The 20,948-nt window shown below is 43.4% G+C and overlaps 1 protein-coding gene across 1 annotated transcript in view; it reads right to left on the minus strand.

Annotated features, from left to right (window-relative positions):
- Positions 1-6,684: 6,684 nt before the first annotated feature.
- Positions 6,685-20,948, minus strand: part of TMEM123 (transmembrane protein 123) — a 34,281-nt gene continuing 20,017 nt past the window's right edge. The window contains exons 4-6 of the mRNA XM_084617877.1: positions 19,248-19,394; positions 16,443-16,596; positions 6,685-10,531 (exon numbers count right to left, since the gene is read on the minus strand). Coding sequence (XP_084474003.1) covers positions 10,507-10,531; positions 16,443-16,596; positions 19,248-19,394 — 326 coding nt within the window. The 3' untranslated portion in view covers positions 6,685-10,506. The remainder of the gene's footprint in view (positions 10,532-16,442; positions 16,597-19,247; positions 19,395-20,948) is intronic.

The raw sequence follows: 20,948 nt of genomic DNA on the forward strand, positions 1-20,948 counted from the left end.
CACTGTACCCTGTAGTAACCTGCTGTGCACTGTGTGTGCATGTGGACCTTGCTGCTGCACACTAAACGTTTCCCAGTGTGCTTGGATCTACTCCCATTTCAATGCAGCATAGCTCCAAGTGCACTGGGGAGCTTTTAGTGCATGCCCACAGGTTCCACCCAGGCTCTTAATGTGCGGCATATTTGTGCAAGGTAGATTTACACCCCAGCTTGCTGTGAACTAAAGGTTGGTGTAGATGACTGTCTGTGCCAGTTCCAGGTCCTACTGCTGTGAAAAGCAGTTAGCACTTAGGCAGATATGTGCCTCATGGTGACACTGTTGGCAAGTCAAGTGGTGTAAAATGAAACCAAAAGAGGGGGTGGCTGAAGTCCAGTGCACATCGAGCCCTACAAGACTTTCAATGTGAAGGCAGAGGGAGTGAGGCATAATGACATTAATCTCTGTATAGGGGAAAGTATCGGTCTGTGGGCTGAGCGGTTTCTGTTCTTTTTATAAACCAAGTAACTATATTGTTCTTATTTCATGCTGTTGGGGACACTGGGGCATGGCCACTAGGTAACTCGAGGGGATGGAAGACCACGAGTGTCGATGAAGCCCCTTTGCACTAGGCCCAGGTGTCCTTGGGGGCCCCCCCTCTCGCCTGGAGGCACTCGCAGCAGCTCTGCGTACTAGGCCCAAGTGTCCTTGGCCCCCCAGCCCGAAGGCACACACAGCAGTTATACTGAGGGTCTGCAACAATATGTTGCAGAGTCAGACTGCCTGAAACTCAGCAAGACCAAACAGGGCAGATATGGAAGAACAATGCTGAATAAAGCAGCTTTATGTATAGTTTAACAAATGATACAGAGAACCAGGGAACTAGCTGGGAACTGGATTGGCTGGCTATATGGATACTTGGGGTAGCTTGCTATTGGATAAGTATGCTGGGGAAAAAGGATGTATAAAAGCCTGTGTAACTTCCTGCTCTGTGCACAGGATTTGAGATTCAAATCTCCCTGTACCTATTTGAAGCTTCAAATAAACTTTTCTGCTTCTCCACCCCGTTGTGATTACTGGGTGTAGCACACCGGGTAACGAACCACTCAAGCTGTTGTTCAGCCTCTTGGCACTGGGTGCCGGCAACAACTCTGTACCCGAAGCCTTGTTTGAAAGTTACCAGTCAGCTTTGAAAATGTTTGAGTGCTGTCTCTTGGCAGAGCTTCAGTTGCTGATACAATAATAGAAAAGAACAGTTTCTTCTCAGCATTGAACTTCCTTCGACCCTTTGTGCAAGAGGTTTGCCGCTAACAGTGGTAAACACAAAAAAGGGACTATAAACACCGACTTCCTATGTAACGCTGCTGCCCAAGAGACTCAAGGCTGTTGTAAAATGTCAACATTCCAAACCCACTGCTCTTCGTGTACTGGCAAGAGATGTGTTCAGGCTTTTGGGAAATTTTAAAATGATGTCAAACAGCAGCCGTTGAACCTGATGATCTGATTTGTCATCAGCTGAAGTCAGAGGGCAAGATTCTGAACCGCTGTAAATCAGCACAGTTTCATTGACTTCAGTGGAGTGCTGCTACTTTGTCAGCTGAGGATCTGGCCCAGAAAGTCACCAAACCACCAGGCTTTTCTGCTACTGTTTTGGGATGTGACTATCACAAAGTTGTGCCACAAGTTGTTTTGTGGTTGTATTGAATGTGCTGTCTCCCCTTCCTCATTTCGCCTGTGAGTGCTGAACAAACAAGCCCTTGGCTCATAATGTTCCATGCTGCCGTCTATGCGGCACCAGCATCCCTGTATGCAGTAGGCCTGAGACCAGGGACCATGAGTGAGGTACCACTCTGACCAGCAGAATCCAAGAAACCTGCTCACACAAACTGAGCATGCTCAGTAACACTGCTGAAACCGACTGCTTTCACTCCACCCCCTCCTTGCCCCTCCCTCCCCCACTATCCGCTGGCACAGATCATCGCTGTAAGTACAACCCTGGAATCACTGTATGATGTGATTGATTTAGAGGAATTCTATGAAATATGACCCCCTGAACTTAATATGCATCTTGTGGATTGAGCACCTAAGCATCCATGTGTTGCCGGCTGCCTGGCAGATCAGTTTGTGGACAGTAGGTCCAGATATGAAGAGACCACCAAGGGCACTGGCCTAAGCATGGGCCCTGAAAAAGAGAACCACTGGAGGCACCCCAGATATGGGATTCTGATAAACCCATGGCGGTGGGTGTGTGGGAACAGCTGACCCCAGTAGGCCCCCCAAGGGAGCTCAAGCACCTGAGGTGTAGTATCTGTAGATGAACAAGGATAGAGCAGCCATGAGGCTGTGGCTGGTAACAGAGCCACCTTGCCTGAGGGGGCTGCAAATGAGGGGGAGGACCCTGCATCCCTGCCACTCCAGACCTTAGGACACCAGAGATACGGCTAGGTTAACAACAACTTTGCAGGGGGACAAACCTACACCAATTCCCCCCAAATGCTCAAAGGGTCACTTCTAGGCAACCACCCATCCCTAATTGGGTGGAACAATCCTGAAAGATACTTTTTCCCAGATTTCCTGCAGCACTGCTCTGAGCCTGCCCAAGGCTCAGTGTGGCACCAGCCTCTTCCTGGTGTGTGTGTGTGGGGAGCTGAGGTAGGTCTTAGCTCCCCATCCCCTTACCATGAGGCCCCACTCCTCCTCTCCCCCACCCACAAGGCCCCACCCCTGGCCAAGCCAGAGCCGGGCAGTAGTAAGAGCTGCCCAGGGAGCCTGGAACATTGTAGGGAGCCCTGGACCCATCCCCTGCCCTGGATGGCATGCCCCAGCAGGCAGAGCCAGAGGCTGTTCTTGGACTGGTTTTACTACTGTCTGGTTCCAGCTTCTGGCCAGGGGGCATGGTCTCAAGAGGACAAGGAGCAGGGGGACAGGGCCATGGAGGGGGAAGAATGTGTCCCATTTTTGCATTTTGAAAAGGTGGTCACCCTAGTCACTTCCTACCCCAACCTAGGGTAAGGATACCCCAGGCTGCAGCCAAGAAGGCTGACACATGGCAGAATATGGGTTCACTGATCTCCTTGCTCCCTGGCAGATGAGTGGGAGGAGATAATTCTACAATCCATATCAGTTTCAAACCCCAAATTTTGGGTTAACAAAAGGGCTCAGGAGACTGCATGGAAACTCCCCGTGTGCATCCTGTTAGTGTGAGCTAACAGACAAGACCTAAGAGAGGATGTGAAACTACTCGATCTTGTGTTATGAAAAGTCAGATTGATTGATTAGAAACTGTGCTGTAAGAATCATGAAAGTACCTGGTAAGTCATTGTGACAAACTGGGACTGTTCTTAATGTTTCCTCTGAATAGTGTGGGGGGTGCCGCAGTTCCCCTATGCAGTTCTTAAGTATCTAGGTGGTGGGATAAGGGTGTATGATCGTTGCAGAACCCTAGAGGGCAGGTGTGTGCAGGGGTCTGGACACACAGAATGGCCAACACCCTGTTTCCTGGCAACTGATGGCCTGGGCCCTTCCCCCCTACAGGTGAGAGCTAAAGGGATTGGAGAACAAAGGAATCAGGTGACCTCCTGGCCCAGGAAAGGGACAAAGCCAAGAGGAGGAGGGGCTGGATAGAGTTTCAGTTTGAGGCTGGCTGGGGAGTGAAGTGCAGACGTTGTCTGGCTCACTGCCCCCCAAAATGGACCCAGCTGAGTGGTCCTATTCTCTGCACCTACAAGCTCTGTTTTAGACCATGTTCCTGTCATCTAATAAACCTCTGTTTTACTGGCTGGCTGAGAGTCACGTCCGACTGCGGAGTTGGGGGGCAGGACCCTCTGGCTTCCCCAGGACCCCGCCTGGCTGGACTCTCTGTGGGAAGCGCACGGAGGGGCAGAGGATGCTGAATGCTCCGAGCTCAGACCCAGGAAGGTGGAAGCTGTGTGAGCTGTGTGTCTTGAAGACAGGCTGCTCACAGAAAGGAGACTTCCCCAGAGTCCTGACTGGCTTCATGGGGAGCAGTTCCAGAGCATCACCTGGGGACTCCGCGCCAGTCAGCTACCAAGGAGATGGGAAATATGCTGTGGCATCCATGCAGGGGCATGCAAAGGAATAAAAATATGACTGGTTCTGGAGGGGCATGTTCTGTACCCCTGCCACAGCACCAGGGCCAGAGGAGCTATCAGCTCCCCATGTGGCTGGAGGAACTCACTCTCCCCCTGCTGCCCTGAGGCCAGAGTTCTGTGTCCCCACTGATTATTTGGGGGCTCATACCCCTCCATCTATGGATAACAATTGTGGGTTCAGACATCCCCAGGACACTGGTTAAAGTGACCCTGCTCAATTCATCCTTGATCAGGGAAGACATGACATGGGAATTTTTTGTAATATTGTTATGAATCCTATGCATGCTTCCATTTCTCCTCCTACTGAGCATTGCCAACTAATGGCCCGAGGGGGGGGGGGGGGCGAGAAACAGAATTAAGTTTGCTCTCTGGGTAGACTAAAAGACGGTGTAGGAGTGTCACCTCCCTGCCCTGCCCGGGTGGAATGAATAGTGTCATTAAAGAACTGGCTGACACCTACTCAGTTCAGCAGGGGAGCCAGAGAGACAATGCAAACTCCAGTGACTCATGCATCAACTCTCAACAGCACTGCCTGGAGAACAAAAGCCTGAGCTGGGGCCAAGAGTGGATATACAGTTGGCTTCTAGAAGAGGCTGGAAGCTCTGGTCTAAGGACAGAGGGCCAGAAATGGAATCCATTACAGCTTGGCCGGCTGATGGCACTGGCTTGGCCTCTCATTGCTAACCTAAGGACTTTCAGTTTCCGCAGTCACGTGACCTATAAATTGTTACCTGATTGAAAAGGCTGGCTGTTGTCTCTGCAAATACTCACTGAGAGCTTTGTGCCTTAATAGGGTACAGTATGAGCCTTCCACAGGAATCTGGCGTGGCTGGATTCTCTGCAGGGAGCCATGGAAAGAGAAAGGGATTGCTGGTACTGAAGGCCCTATCCCAGAGTCTTGGATGCCACAAGGCTGCCCCTAGTGGAACTGCGTGGGCCCTTGGGACCCAGCCCATTAAAGCAGTCACTCCCAAGAGACTGGTGACAGGCTGGGGCATAGATCAGACCCTCTGAATCTGTGACAGCCTCTAGAATTACTTATTCTCCAGGGGTGTGACTCCACTCAGCTACTATGTTTTGAGAAGGGAAAAGTTATGGACCTGTAATTCTGTTTCCTTTGAAACTGTTCTGACAGGCTTTTCACTCACCTGCCTTCCTCCCCACTAGTGATGGGGGGTGGGGGTGTTATATTTATAGAGAAAATACTAGTTGGTTTTCATTTTTTTTTTTTTTTTAAGAAGATCTTCAAGCCTTTGCTGCTTGCCTTACTTCCTTTGGGAGTTCTGCCCCTGCCCAATAAGAAACCACCTGGAAAGCTCCAAGGTCAGAGGTTAAGCTGAGCAGGAGGTGTGCAACTGCTACATAACTAGGCTCTTGCACCCCACTCTTACAGTGGTTTAGGGGCTCATCTTAACAGCTTGGGGATATGCTTCAGATTTTGCCCTAGGAAGCTGAAACACAGAAGTGAGAATCCTGTTACACTATCTTCAGAGAAGTAAAGTTACAAGTCAGTAATTTTCCATTTCCAGAAAATAAAAATAGAGCAACAGGGTGAAACAGCTATGCAAGTACATGCCTCAAAAAGCAGGAACAGCACTGAAATGCAAGATTAAATAGAGGCCTACAAGAACACTTGCAGTCAGAGGAAAAAAATCACAGCAGCTAGCTTCAGCTTAAGTGTTGGCCTGGTGGATTTCATTATGATAAAGCTGGAGAATGAAAATTGCAAACAGTTTCTAAAAATCACATAATTCAAGTTAGAAGGGACAGACTTTTGTTTTGAGGAAAGATGTCCTCTGAAACCTACATAATATAATTCGGTTGAGATTCTGTTCTCCTGCGAGGTGTGGAAAATGGGAATGCTGTGTATATAAGGGAGAACAGAATTTTCAGGCTATGATTTGGCCACTGGGTCTGACAAAAGGTGAATTTAGTTTAAGTGAAGCATAAACACTTTACAAAAGAAAAAATAAGGCAAACATACAGGGGTTAAAAAAACCCTGGAATAACAAACTCTAGCCCTGCCTGTTTTTTGTTGTTGGCTTTGAAAATTCTTTGTATTATTATAACATCCACAGAGACCCATAATTCTCAGATTCCTTTTGTGGTCCAATTTTGCACTTTTGGTTTCAGTCCAAATTTTTCTTTTCTTTCTTTTTTTTACTAAATGGAAGTTTGAGCAAAAACAGATTGCCCTTTTATAAGTTACCAGTGTGGGAAAAAACCCAAAATGTTGTTTTTTCCCCATATATACATTTTGATTAGAAATTTTGCATACAAGTAATTTGAATAATGTCTGAAGGTAGACCATAGGCTCATTTTGTACATCACATTAAGATCAAAAGCTCAAGCCAAAACTGAAGGAAGTCACTTGAATAGCTATAAGCATTTAAAATTTCATATCTGATGCCTGCACTTTAGTTTTCTTTCTCCCCCCCTTTTTAAAACACATTGGATGCAAGGCAGCACTTAACTTTCAAGGCAACTTATTTTAGATTCTGAAAGGAAAGAGTATTTGATGACAAATGGAAGAACATCTTTCAACTTATTATTCTCCTTCCAGCGGGAGGGAGGTGCCAAAATAATTGTGCAGAGAGATTGAGCCACTGTTTATTCTAGTTTTCTTAGACACTGATTCAATAATGCATGTAAATATATGCATAAGTTCCACTGATGTTAATGGTTGTTAAGCATGTGCTTAAGTGTTTTGCTGAATTGAGGCTTTAACATCTTGTATTTCATTATAAAGCAACCAGTTTTACAACTCAGAGACTACCTGCATACTCTGTATAACATTTCCAGAATGGATGCATTGTGAGATCTTGGGAACTTTCTATTGTATGTTCCCACAATACAGCTATAACATTTCCAGAGTAGATAAGTTCAAACAGCTTTACAATAAGGCAACACAGCCTAGAGGGCTGAGCACAGGGCTGTGATGTAATCCCCTTTTTCCCACAGATCAGCTGCGTGTCCATAGGATAGGCATAGAGAGTTAACAATGTTCAGACAATCAGGTTAGTTAAACAGCTGTGCATTTTAAGCTGTTCTTAATTCTTCAAGTTACTCCATATGGGTAGACCCCTGCATCTACATGGCGTCCCAATGAATTCAAGTTCACCTGCATCTGGGTACAAGTGACCACAAACATGGAACAACTTGCAGGACTGAGGTCTATGTACATACTTTACACATATTATGGTACAGCAAAGAGTTCTGTCATTATCTGACTAGTATTATTAACAGTCAACTGACCATAAGGCTGAAATCCATTTCCCTTTCATTAGAATGTAAATTCTGAACCTTAATGGTGAGTAGGACTCAATTTTCACTTCCTACAGTATACACACACCTAAAGGAATTTAACTTTCCTTTGCATCATTTACTGCTACATCTTAACTGCAGACATTAATATTGTTTTCTACACACAAACTCCAAACAATAAAATAAAATGTATTTCAAACTGCAGAAGTTCTGGAAAAAATTAAACTCTTGTGTTCTGTCATCTAAAAAGCGGATCATTAAACACCTGTATATTGTAAATTGACATTTTCATCCAACATTTTTTTGGGGAATGATTTTTAAGGAATTAAAACACTGTTTAATAAAATCAAAAATACACTGGACCTGACATTCTGGTAATAAAGGCAAACATTTCATTTTAATATTTATCTGCACAACAGAGGTCAGAGGATCTCAGTAACTCTACTGAGTAGCACTTAATACAGTAAAACTCTGGGTAACTACAAAAAAAATTCTGTAGAACAACGATTTGCAAACTGGTAAAGTTTAGCTATAGTCTTTATATATACACATATAAAAAGAAAAAGGCAAGGTTTTCCCCCAAAACAGTGAAATTAATAATCACTTAAAATACTTCAATTTTTTTTTAAACAAGAGAAAAAAAAAGTTTTAATGGCATAGCCCAGCAAACCCTTCCTCCTGGGAGTACGCAAACAAGTAACTCTACTGATTGCAAAGGGAGTGCGTGAGTAAGGACTGCCCACAGCAGGAAAGGTTTGCAGGCCTAGATCTTATCATATACAGAAAGAATTTTGTATTTAGGACAGATTTTTTTTTTAAATAAAATCCTATGAAAGTGCAAGACTTAAAAGAGTGAAACATTTCTAAACAAAATAGTAACTGGTATAAGACCTGTTTCTACCAAAGTGCTGCATCACACACTAATGGCCACCTTGCATGCAAAAATGCACCTGGGCAAACTTTCCAATAGCTGTCTAATACCTACGTGGTTGTGTCTTGGATGGTGAATTATCATTAGTAGTACCCACCAAAGCAGCTCTCCATCAGAGGCACTTTTCCATACAGGGTCAGCTGCAAAGGGAAACTGATTGGGATTGAACATTAGCTCACTGCTGCTGAAATATTCTAAATATCCAAATTTGCAGTCTTTGAGCCTCACACGAATCTTCTTATATCAGTGTAAATCAGGATTACATCCACTGAGGTCAATACAATTATACCAGTGTAAACGGGAAGAGAATTAGAAATCAGTGTCAGGCCCCTTCTTTATGACTCCCTATGAAATAAAGATCTGATTCAAAGTCTGTTGATATCACCCAATGGGAGTCTTTTCATTGACTTCAATGGACTTTGGACTAGATCAGGGGTGACCAACCTGAGCCTGAGATGGAGCCAGAATTTATCAATGTACATTGCCAAAGAGCCACAATAATATGTCAGCAGCCCTCCATAGGCTCCCCCACCCCCGTTCCCAGCGCCTCTCACCCTCCGGCAGCCCCACCGATCAGCACCTCCCAATCAGCTGTTTCGTGGTATGCAGGAGGCTCTGGGGGCGAGGAACGAGGGCACAGTAGGCTGAGGGGAGGCGGCAGGAAGGGGTGGAGTGGGGGCAGTACCTGTGGCAGAACCAGGGGTTGAGCAGTGAGCACCCCCCGGCACACTGGAAAGTTGGCTCCTGTAGCTCCAGCCTCAGAGTCGGTGCCTAGACAAGGAGCCGCATGTTAACGTCTGACGAGCCGCACGTGGCTTCAGAGCCACAGGTTGGCCACCCCGGACTAGATCATAATGTGTAAGTACAGCAGCACCAGGTCCTGCAAACAATTTTAAGAATGTAGGGCATAGATATATATTTTAAATGCTATCCTACATATTATATTTTACCACTCGCATTTGGAAAGTTACTCCCAACTCTTCCTAAATCCTACTAGAAACCCTGTATAAAGCTTCCAAATAAAACAAAGCAGGGATTTTAAATTACATTCAAGCTAGAATAATTTTCAGTGGAAATCTTCATATTCACAGTAGGAGACAAGCCTTTTTTTTTAAAAAAATACAATTTTATCTCAATCATACCATTTTGATTTGCTGGATATGAATCACTAATTTAATTCTAAATAAAACCTGTATATTATAATGATCATCTAGCCCATTTCAACTTGTAGACCACTTCATAAGAGACAAGTACTGTCATGGACTGTATCTCCTCCCCCTCCCAGTTCCCCACAGATTGATTCTCACTATATTTTATTCTGCAGACCCAGAGGTAATGTGGTGGAAGGAGCACACAGGGTCACATGCCCCTTCAGATTTCTGCCAGGATTTATGTGCTCTGCTCTGAACCCCGCTGCATACCACCAGAACCTTTACATTGTGTCCCCCCACTATCAACAGTTACGAGTAGTCTCCGGTAATATATCCACAGATCACTGATCATCGGTAGACTATATTTTAAGTACGTTTTCTATCATCCTGTTCTGGATAGTTTACGACATTATGAATCATAATTTGATAAATTGGAATAATCTCATATCCCTTTACTAGCATCAGCACTGAACTGAAATATTTTTGTTAAAAAACAAAGTCTGAGGTTCCCAAATCATTAACAGAAGTTCACCCCAAGTTTCAAGTTACAAATAAATACATTTTAATACAAAATAGTAGCAAAGTCACTTCCTCTTGTAGTTTACCTGCCAAGCCTATTGCATTTTTCCCTAACTGCGACTAGTATTTTTTCAGCCTGTTGTACCCAAAGTAGAACCACCCGCATTTATGTAGTATGTAGGCAATAATCCAATGTATTCACAATTTTAATGTCACGTGGTATGTTATGGTAATGATTTGGTATCTCAAAGTTTGTATGCATTTATTTTAAAAAGCATTTCAGTTCATCATTAGGTAATGAACGTTAAAGATTTTTTTTTTAAATTGCATCAACAACAGGGCATGTTTCTGCAAAGTGCTAACTTCCTCCAGCTCCCATTGCAATAAATGGGAGCTCAGGGTGCTTGGGAAGATCTTGACACTGTGCAGGATCAGATCTATGGATGCATTAGAGATTGGGACTATCTTTATGAAAGGAAAAAAACATTTTCAAATAGATGTTCTTAAAGCAGTGATCGGGTGGAATTTCCCCACTGTCTTCTCAGAAGTATCTTTAAATGATAGCATCATGTTCATCACTGTAACAGAAACACGGTAATTAATCATTTGCAAAAGCATCAATGGTCTACAATACAATATCAAAAGTTTCAGAATGTCATGACCCACTTTACTGCTCTCAAGGGTTATTTGCTAATAAAGGCACTCATCCTGGAAAGTGCTGAGCACCCACAATGCCTGTATGGGATTTTCTGTTAGTGCTTCTCAGAACCAGGCCTGATGTTAAAACACTTACCTTTCACCACATGCCTTAAGCCTTGCTCAACATATAAGACATTGCAGTGTTTTCATATTTCATTCGTCTAGCTAACTAACTACCAAAGTTCACAATGGGTACATTTTATTCTGTCTTCCCTCGCCTATATTAGTGATTGAAGCTATTCACCCTATTTCTTTCTCTTCATTTTTACTCTCAAAAATGAAATTATTTAAAAACAAACAAGATGATTTTCTGGTGTTAATCCTACATGAATTTATCTACTGGATTGCATTTTTTTAAATAATGGTTTCTGAAAACACCAATCAAATGCAGATACCCTTTTTGGGGCAGGTAAACATTTTGAACAAATGGCTAACAGTGTATTATTTGGACAAACAAAACACTTGGATTCTGCATGTCTTGTTCACCCAACACTCCTGTGACTTCAATTGCTATTACACATCAAATGTTTTACTTAGTGTTTTATTTACTACCCATAGACATGACCCCAGGAGCTACACAAACTAAGAGAAACAACAAGTATGTCATCAGAACACAAAGAGAACATTTTTTCTTGCTGCACACAGCCAAAGAATATAGGATGGGACCTATCTGATACTCCCTTTTTAAGTACATTGGCTTTAGAAAAAGAATGCCTCCGCTGACCCATAGATTGTACACTCTTCAGAGCAGAGATCATCTCTTTGTTACGTTTGTATTGTGCCGAGTACAATTGGGGTGAGATCTATAGGTCTTACTGCAATAAAAATAATTATTAATAAATAACAGGATTTTAATATAGGGCATTCTGATAACAAATTTCTTGATGTGTAATAATTACCTGGATTAGCTGCTTTGCTCATGATGGAGAACTTGTAATCAAAATAAACTGTCTGATGTATAATAATGGTTGACGGCACTGAGAGTTTTGGTGGCAGATCGTCATCTACCTTCTCTTTAATCAATAATTTTGAAATGTTATCAGAAAAAAACAATTAAGTTTATTTAGCCTGGTTTGTTGCTATAAACCTGCACTGCTTCTTGCTTACAGTTGTGTTATCCTTTTCAGCCTTGACTTTGGGAAGTGCTGAGCATCCAAAACTCCAACTGAAGTCCAGGAGGGATCTCCTGGTGCTCAGTTACGCTGAAAATAAGGCCCTTGATATATGTTCTTTATATTTTCTCCAATTTCTTCTAGATTTTCCTAGCATTTGGCCTTAAAGATGCCAAATGGCAACTACTAGGACACTACTTCTGAGAAACACTTGTTTTTTTTCTCCTACTTGTCTAATACTTCTCCAGTTACTCACACCCCTTTCAAAACAGATTTTACTCATTTGATAGGTTCATTAACCAGCCCTTAACTTCCAGGGTGCATTTCACTCACTAATTGGTATATCATATGTTCCAATCGATCAAGTACCCCATTTTACCTGCTTTTTATCAATAGCTTTTTTGACAATGGGGTCATTATTTCCTAAATGTCCACACAGGTCTAACAAGAAAAATAAAGACAAGACCGTTTTTAAAAACAGAGGAGAGTAAAATCAGAGAGGAGTATTCCGTCGAGCGATTCTTGTGAAAGGACAGGGGCAACTAATGCTACAGTGCTTTGAAAAGCAGTGTTGCCAACTCCCAATTTCATGATGACTTCCACAAGATATGATGTTATTCTCAAAGCCCACCCCCTGGAGTCATGTGAGTTCATGAGGCATCTCAACTTTCATTTAAAACAAAGATGTTTCTAGTCCTCATTGTTGTGGAGAAAAGGTTAAAATGCACTAATCAAAAGACTCAAAAAACAAAAGGCACATAAAAAGAATGCCCATTTTTTAACATCATGATTTTAAAGCTAATCTTATGATCTTGGGGCTGGGGGGGGGAAGAAGGGGCTGAAACATGATTTTTGAATGCTTAGGATTGGCAATACTGGGAAAGGAATAGCTGAAAATAAGAGCTAGTTGATGATTCTTGCATGTGCTTTTTTGTTTGGAGATGGTTGGGGAGGCTGGCTGAACAGTGGGGTGTTGGAAGAGTCACTGATAAGGAGGGGGTGGAGCCGTGACTCAATGGATCCTGTGACCAGCAAACAGAATTCAAAAGAGGGAGATGTACCAGAATCCCTTGACACTATCAGAGTAACAGCTGTGTTAGTCTGTATTCGCAAAAAGAAAAGGAGTACTTGTGGCACCTTAGAGACTAACCCATTTATTTGAGCATAAGCTTTCGTGAGCTACAGCTCACTTCATCGGATGCATACCGTGGAAAGTATAGAAGATCTTTTTATACACACAAAGCATGAAAAAATGGGTGTTTACCACTACAAAAGGTTTTCTCTCCCCTCACCCCACTCTCCCGCTGGTAATAGCTTATGTTGAATTGGAATTCATTTGCAAATTGGATACAAAATAACTTAGGCTTGAATAGAGACTGGGAGTGGCTAAGTCATTATGCAAGGTAACCTATTTCCCCTTGTTTTTTCCTACCCCCCCCCCAGAGGTTCTTGTTAAACCCTGGGTTTGTGCTGGAAATGGCCCACCTTGATTATCATACACATTGTAAGGAGAGTGATCACTTTAGATAAGCTATTACCAACAGGAGAGTGGGTTTGTGGGGGGGAGGGGGGAGGAGAAAACCTTTTGTAGTGGTAAACACCCATTTTTTCATGCTTTTTGTGTATAAAAGATCTTCTATACTTTCCACAGTACGCATCCGATGAAGTGAGCTGTAGCTCACAAAAGCTTATGCTCAAATAAATTGGTTAGCCTCTAAGCTGCCACAAGTACTCCTTTTCTTTTGACACTATCAAGTTCCAACAATTCACTGCAAGTAAAACAAACACCTTCAACTGACATGAAGAATGGAAACCATAGGGAGTAAGGCAATCCAGTGTAAAGATGTTCCAGCTTCTGACCAAGAGGGTCTAACTCCCCAGGGTGAGATTACAGTTTGGGCAGTAGTGCACAATGAAAAAAAGAGAGAAGGCAGCTTAGTAAGAAAAGCAAAAGACATTCTCTGAACCGATACAGTTCAAATATGTCCTGACAAAATAGCTGTTGTTCCCCTACAAGAAGGAGTAACATAGCTCTAATAAACCAAAAATATGCAGTAGCCTGATCAGTGACTAAGAAACAAGTACTGCATGGGATTAAAAAAGAAAGCAGAGGCAAGTGATCCTAATTAGTGACTCTACAGCAGGGGTGGGCAAACTTTTTGGCCTGAGGGCCACATCTGGGAGGGGAAATTGCTTTCAGGGCCACGGCAGGGGCTTGGGGTGCGGGGGTGGAGTGCGGTGTGCAGGAAGGGGCTCAGGGCAAGGGGTTGGGGCAGAGGAGGGTTGCGGAGTTTATGAGGGGGCTCAGGAAAGGGGGTTAGGGTGCAGGAGGGATTTGGAGTGCAGGAGGGGGCTCAGGTCAGGGGGTTGGGGTGAAGGAGGGGTATGGGATGTGGCAGGGGGCTCAGGGCAGGGAGTTGGGGTGCGGGGTGCAGGAGGGGTTCAGGCTCCGGCCCGGCGCTGCTTACCTAGAGCGGCTCCGGGGTGGCAGCAGCACGCACTGGGGCCAGGGCAGGCTCCCTGCCTGCCCTGGCCCTGCGCCACACCACTCCGGGAAGTGGCGGGCACCATGTCCCTGCGCGGCCCCTGGGGGGGGGGGCACAGAGGGCTCTGCATGTTTCCCTCACCCGTTGATACCTCCTGCGAAGCTCCCACTGGCCGCGGTAACCTGTTCCTGGACAATGGGAGCTTTGGGGGAGGTACCCACAGGCAAGAGCAGTGTGCGGAGCTCTGTGCTCCCCCAGCCCCACCCCCAGGGGCTGCAGGGAAATAGTGTGGCTGCTTTCTGGAGTGGCGTGATATGACAGCGGTGGCAATCCCGCGGGCCGGATCCAAAGCCCCTAGAGGCCGGATCCAGCCCATGGGCTGTAGTTTGCCCACCCCTGCTCTACAGCAAGGAACCCAGCAGTGGTTTGAGCATTGGCCTGCTAAACCCAGGGTTGTGAGTTCAATCCTTGAGGGGGCCATTTAGGGATGGGGCAAAAATTGGGGATTGGCCCTGCTTTGAGCAGGGGGTTGGACTAGATGACCTCTGAGGTCCCTTCCAACCCTGAGATTCTATGATTCTAAGATGTGACCCATATAAAGAAACAGGTACCAGGATGAAGGATCCTAATACTTAGTCCTGCCATGTGTGCAGGGGACTGGACTAGATGACCTCTCAAGGTCCCTTCCAAGCCTATGATTGTATGATCTGATAATGCATGTGATGAGAAACCTGGAAAATGATAGGGGCATTTCCACTAACTCTAACCCATATAGGAACAAGCGAAGGGAGTGTTAGGTAAGACAAACAAAAGACCAAGTTATTTGACTTCAGGGATTTGGGAAGAGACCTGAAGGCAGACTCAATACATGTGATCTCTTGGAGAGCCAAGAATAAGATAGGAGACAAACCAGTGGATGTGCCTATATTGTAGAGGGGAGGATTTGAGGTTCATTTCAACATTTTCAAACACGAGTGCCCAAAGTTAGGCGTAAGTGTGTAAACGTTGGCTATAGATCATTGGAATGCTTTCTGTGAGGACAGGTGACTGATTTAGACAGTCTCTGCTTAAGCAGGTGGGGTAACAAACCCTGGATTCAAAACTGGCTTGTTAGCCAGTCTGTAAATTATGGGGGACTGTAAGGGGGAAAGAGGGAGAGTCATTTAATTCCAAGAATCTGGCATGTGCACCCAATACATCCAGGAGAACACAGAAGGTAGAAATACTCTACTACAGAAAACGAAGAATAAGAAAAAATACCGTCAAAAGCGTCTATACGCAGATGGAAAGGAATGAGAAACTAGGAAGAAGAAATAAAAGTGTTGACAAATGATTATTTATTGAACATTCAGCTAGTGGGAATGTCACCACAGATAGGTTGCAATAAGTACAGGAGGGATAGAGAGGAAAGTAGAGGAAGAGTAGCTATACGCATAAGACGAAGAAATGATAGGACTGGTGAGTGTGCGGGTGTGAGGGAGAGAAAAGGGTGTTGGTGAGAGAGAGAATTCTTCAGGCATCAGAGTTCATGGAAGAAATATTCAGCAGTGAAGAATTCTAGTAAATATTAACATGCAAAATTCTGGAAGAGGGCTGGAGGTTCTAAAAGGCAGCACAATTACAGCGTAATAGCACTACACAAAAGAAGAATGCAGAGAACAAGAGATGATCAATATATCTTTCTGAGGAACTTCTCAAAAGGAGTATCTTAGGGGTAACCCCTCCACCCCCAAAAAACCCAACCCTAACCCTATAGTGGAAATGGGGAAGGAAACGGGAACAAGATTAGAATCCGTCAGAACTTTCAGGGACATAAATAAGGACAACAAAAAACCAGAATGAATGAATTTAGATTAGCTAAAGGGCAGGGGAGTAAGAAAGGAATTTATAGAACAGATTAGAATGATTATTTATTTGTATTATTGCAGTGCCTAGCATAATGGTGATTGTGCTTGACACTGTACAAACAAGTAGCTTAAAATCTAAGCAAGAAAATCCCCAATAAAAAATAGGCCCCATGAATAAATGAGGATCAGTTGAGGTGAAACTGATGAAGGCTCTAAGCGGCTGAGATACTGGCCTGCCTTTTTAAAAAAAATCTGCATTGAACAAGAAAGTAGAGCATTTTCTTCTCTTCATTTCCAACAAGAAACCAACAAATTAACAGGGGAACACACCTCCAAAAAACTTACATGGTTCTGTACTGAACACCTCTTCTCGAGTGATATGTTTTACACCCAACATAGAGAATGGCTAGCATTCCAAGTGTCAGCACAATGCCACCGAAAAAACTGCCCACATCAAATCTGGAGGTTCTGGATAGCACAGCTGCAGATTTTGGCGTGGCTAAGAAGAAAACAAAAAGAAAGTTTTTATGACGCTTGTAACTTTTGCTGTAATGTACTGTGACTGCAGTTCTCTCTGTCTAGGTTCTTATATACCCTCTGCCCAATCATAACATCATCTGAGGACCTCAGGTGACGACTTTATACTGTGCTGCTGGTAAAATATCAACCAACTCCACTGGAACTCAGAGCCGCATTCTTAAGTGCCAGATTCTGGCCAGCTTCAGCACACACAGTGAGTGAGGAGGATGGCACTAGGAGCCACTCTGCTCCCTTATACACTTGCACAGGGGCTGGCAAGAGTCCAATTGGCAGGCAACTCCCTCTACCTCAACACCTCTTTCTGCCCCAGTCAGCGGAGCTTGCCGGGCATGGAGTGGAAAGCACGACAAACTCTCTTCAAGGTTGGTGCTTTCCAGAGATCTACAGGAAGGCTGGAATTTTGGAACAGCAAACACAAACTGATCAATCATAATTGAATATTCATTTCCATAGATTCTTGAGCTATGATATATTCTTACCATACACTTTTCCTTAAAAATTACTAGTCTACCTGAATCAAGACTCAGCCTTAACTCCTAACTCAGTGGGTTAGGAAAACTGGGTTTCCCACCTGTAGATACAGCTATTCGTCCCAACAGAAACCTGCACAATCACCATCCACCTATGACAGATTCCTGTCCCAGAGATCATGCACCTGGGTAACCCACCCCACACCTTCGCCCAGGCAGATTCCAATCCCAGAGTGGTTTAACCAATCGAACATCCCAATCAAAAGATGCAATTTAAGCTGATGTGGTCAACCAAATGTGTGATGGCACTTGCTGAGGTTAACAGGCACTTCCCATGTTAAAAGACTTCACCTAACTTGAAGCACATTGATCTGCTTATAAGTGTCAATGTGACAATGGTGAAAGTGGTTTGGGTCAGCAGCTGCCTGCTAGGAAACATTGACACTGACAGCTTTATGTTCACATTTGACAACGTGTACTCATATGAAGTGTAACTCACTCAGTGTGGCACACTGTCCCCCTCTACTGGTGCCTGGCCACACATAAGGGTTCATGAGTCTGTCACAGTCTTGGCTAACAGAGCTAGGTCTTTCAGCTCAGGGAGTAGAGGCTCATGTGTTTAGATCTAGCAGTCCCAAATTCAACCCCTGCCACCAATAACCCATCCAGGTATGTGGTATTAAATAAGCTCATTAGGGCCTATACTTCCTAAGTGGAACTGTTATGCACAGGAGCTGTATTGGGCGAAAACAGGTTATTTAGAATATTAGTTGAGTTCAACTGGAAATTTAGATTTGGCACTTATGATGAAATCCTCTCCCAAACTGAATTATTGCCTTTAGATAAAACAGAACTGAAGGAATGACAGAAATACAGAAACCGAGTTCTTTAGCCTCCTGCGGAGTTCCTGCTATCTTCTATAACAGGCTTTCACCCAACATGGCTCTCATTTAGGAGAGAGAATGGCCCTTCTTTTTAGCAAACAAGTAGAGTCTTTCTTGGCTTCACTGCCAGCACACTAACAGAATGGTAACTGTATAACTGTTGTCAGATGGTAAGATGGTGTTGTCGTTACAGCTTTTCCCTGTTATTGGCACAGAGATAATTCTTGGAAATTCTTCTCCAGCATCTGGAGGTTGTAAGTCATCAACTAATTGAACTCAACAAGTGTGACTGGCTTAGCTGGTATCAACAAAGAATATTAGAAGCTAGAGATAAGAGAGACTTATGTTATCTAATGTGTGTCACCTTTCCAATGCATAGTTGTTACTTACTATGTTTGTACTAATGTTTTTGTTGATTTCAATTTCAATTTTCATAGCAGTAGAGAAAGGATATATTTTGGTCATATGAAGGTCTGATAAACAGCTGCTAAAAAAGTACCCTGCTGGTAGGTCAGTATAAACGATCTAATCCAGCATGAACAATCAAGCCATCATATTAGTTAACTGTTCTTGTAAAACACAAGTGCCTCTGAACTCAAAATATTGAGTCACCACTAACACAGTATATGAGATATAATTCCACCCCCTAATACCTCAACAAAAAAAAAACAAAAAAAAAAAACAGTCAAATCTTACATTAACCTTTAAGTACACTGTCCTTACTTTAGCTTGAGGATTGGATTTTCAAAATGTCTTCAAGGAGTGGGATGCCCATTTCAAAGTCCCAGGTAACATTTTCAAAACTGACTCAGAGTCCTAAGTTCTTAAGTCATCCTAACAAAACTTCCTTCTTATTTAAGTGTTGACAGGTCAGAATCTGACCTCAATTATACCTGTGTAAATCTTCCTGTGGAGTTACTCAAGATTTACACCAATAACTCAGTAGATTCTTCATTCTTTTAAGGAAATTTTGAATGCTACAGTTCGTAAACAATGGAAAAACATGTCTAAAATGCCCAATCAGATAAAACTACAATTAACTGTAAGTCTGGCATGTTTATTTCCTGAATATGAATTCACCAACAGGTTGTGCCATTTAAAAACTTCAAATGCACATTGGGTCAAATGGCCTTTTCCTAATGCTAAAGTAACTGGAGATACTTAGAGCAAGCTTTCAAGATGGCAGAGCGATGTAGATAACAGAAGAATGCAAGTTAGCACACTGTGGGAAACAGGCAGCAGTCTATAGTATATACCTGTTACGGAGCTGGAAGGAGACATAGTCTTGGAAGTGGTCACTGTGACACTGGCTGTTGATTGTATGGTTGTTGTGGGTTTTGAGACGGTGGTTGATGTAGTTGTCTGGGTGGTGGTTGTCTGGGTGGTGATTGTTTTGGTAGAACCTATAAACAGTGTACAATAATGATATCACATGGAAAATTATATTTAAAAAGATTATGCTAATTGTGAATGAAATTGCAGCTTTTGATTAACACTATTTTGAAAGATTCCCTATGTCAAAAAATAGCTATTTTTGCTCCCTTACAAAATGGCAGATTATCCCTTCAGAAAGGAGGGATCATGTTAATCGCTTTGGGTATTGTTCTGCTCCCGCAGGCACCTATGCTCCAGCACATTGTTATTGGGTTTCAGAGGCCATCTACCCACATGCACTTCCTAAACTGCTAGTCCCCAGTGCTGACCTCCAGAAGTGGGTGACAGGGTCCTCTGCTGTGTAATCTGCTCTGTCTTGTGCCTAGCTAGAGCCCACATTTGGGAGTTCATTACACATGATGCATTTCTTCATCCTGCTTTTTCTTTTTCTTAACTTGAGCTCAGAGCCATAACAGTGGTTTGGAGGTAGTAGGAAGAGAGGTGGGTTTGACTTCTGCAAATTGTTAGCAACAATTGTTCACTTTCATCTGTGTCCCTTTAACATCTGAATTCCAAAGCGCTTGTGAATTCAATTCTGCTCATGTCCATTAGGTGAGAATATTGTAAATAAGAATATTATGGTTGTAAGGCCCCCCCAACCCAAAAAAATAGGAAAAATTCTGATCAATTTCACAAGTGTATTTCAGTGACTCTGCTGAATTCAACAGAATTAATTTGGATTTACACTGATCTAAATGTGATAGGAATCTGGCCTTGAAAAACAATTTTGCTATAAAATACCAGTATATTTACATTGTTCCAATTAAAGTCTATGGCAAAACTCCAACGGGCTTCAGTGATTATTCCTAAATTCATAAGTTCCTCTTGAAGTGGTGTGTCAAACCCTATTTATATCAAGAGATTTCTGTGCCCAACCCTACTCCTAATTATGACCTCAATTTAGGAAAGTAACCCCAATCAGGAAAGCCCTTCAGCACATGCTTTCCTGCGGAAGTTACGCAGGTGCTTACGTGCTTTCCTGAATCAGGGCTCTGCGTGACTGATTGCAGGACTGAGATCTTTTAGAGTTTTCAACATGACAAATCTTAATTAATCCTAGAATCATAGGACTGGAAGGGACCTTGAGAAGTCATCTAGTCCAGTCCCCCTCACTCATGGCAGGACTAAGTATTATCTAGAGCAATGGTTCTCAACCTATTTACCATTGTGGGTCCCATATGAAGCTCTCTGTGTTATGTGGGCCGCAGCCACACAATATATATACTGTCTGTACAGCTACCATTAAAAAAAAAAAAGGTTTAATATTTGCTATATGAGAGCAATACGATTCAAATTGATATATAGCTTTCATTTCTACACTGGCAAATGTCGACCAAGAGCATTTTAAATCAGCAAAATGAGTCAAAACATTAACTGTTAAAATTAATTAATTTTAATTTGTAAGGATGGCATTCCATGGTATATTACCACCCTCACTTCCGTGGGGTTCTGGCAGCGGGGCTGCACTGAGCGCCCAGAGAGCACGGTTGCAGAGCCTGTTTGCAAAGATGGGGAACCCCGGC

The sequence above is a fragment of the Lepidochelys olivacea genome (genome assembly GCF_965140295.1).
Source record: "Lepidochelys olivacea isolate rLepOli2 genome assembly, chromosome: 1".
Classification (NCBI taxonomy): Eukaryota; Metazoa; Chordata; order Testudines; family Cheloniidae; genus Lepidochelys; species Lepidochelys olivacea.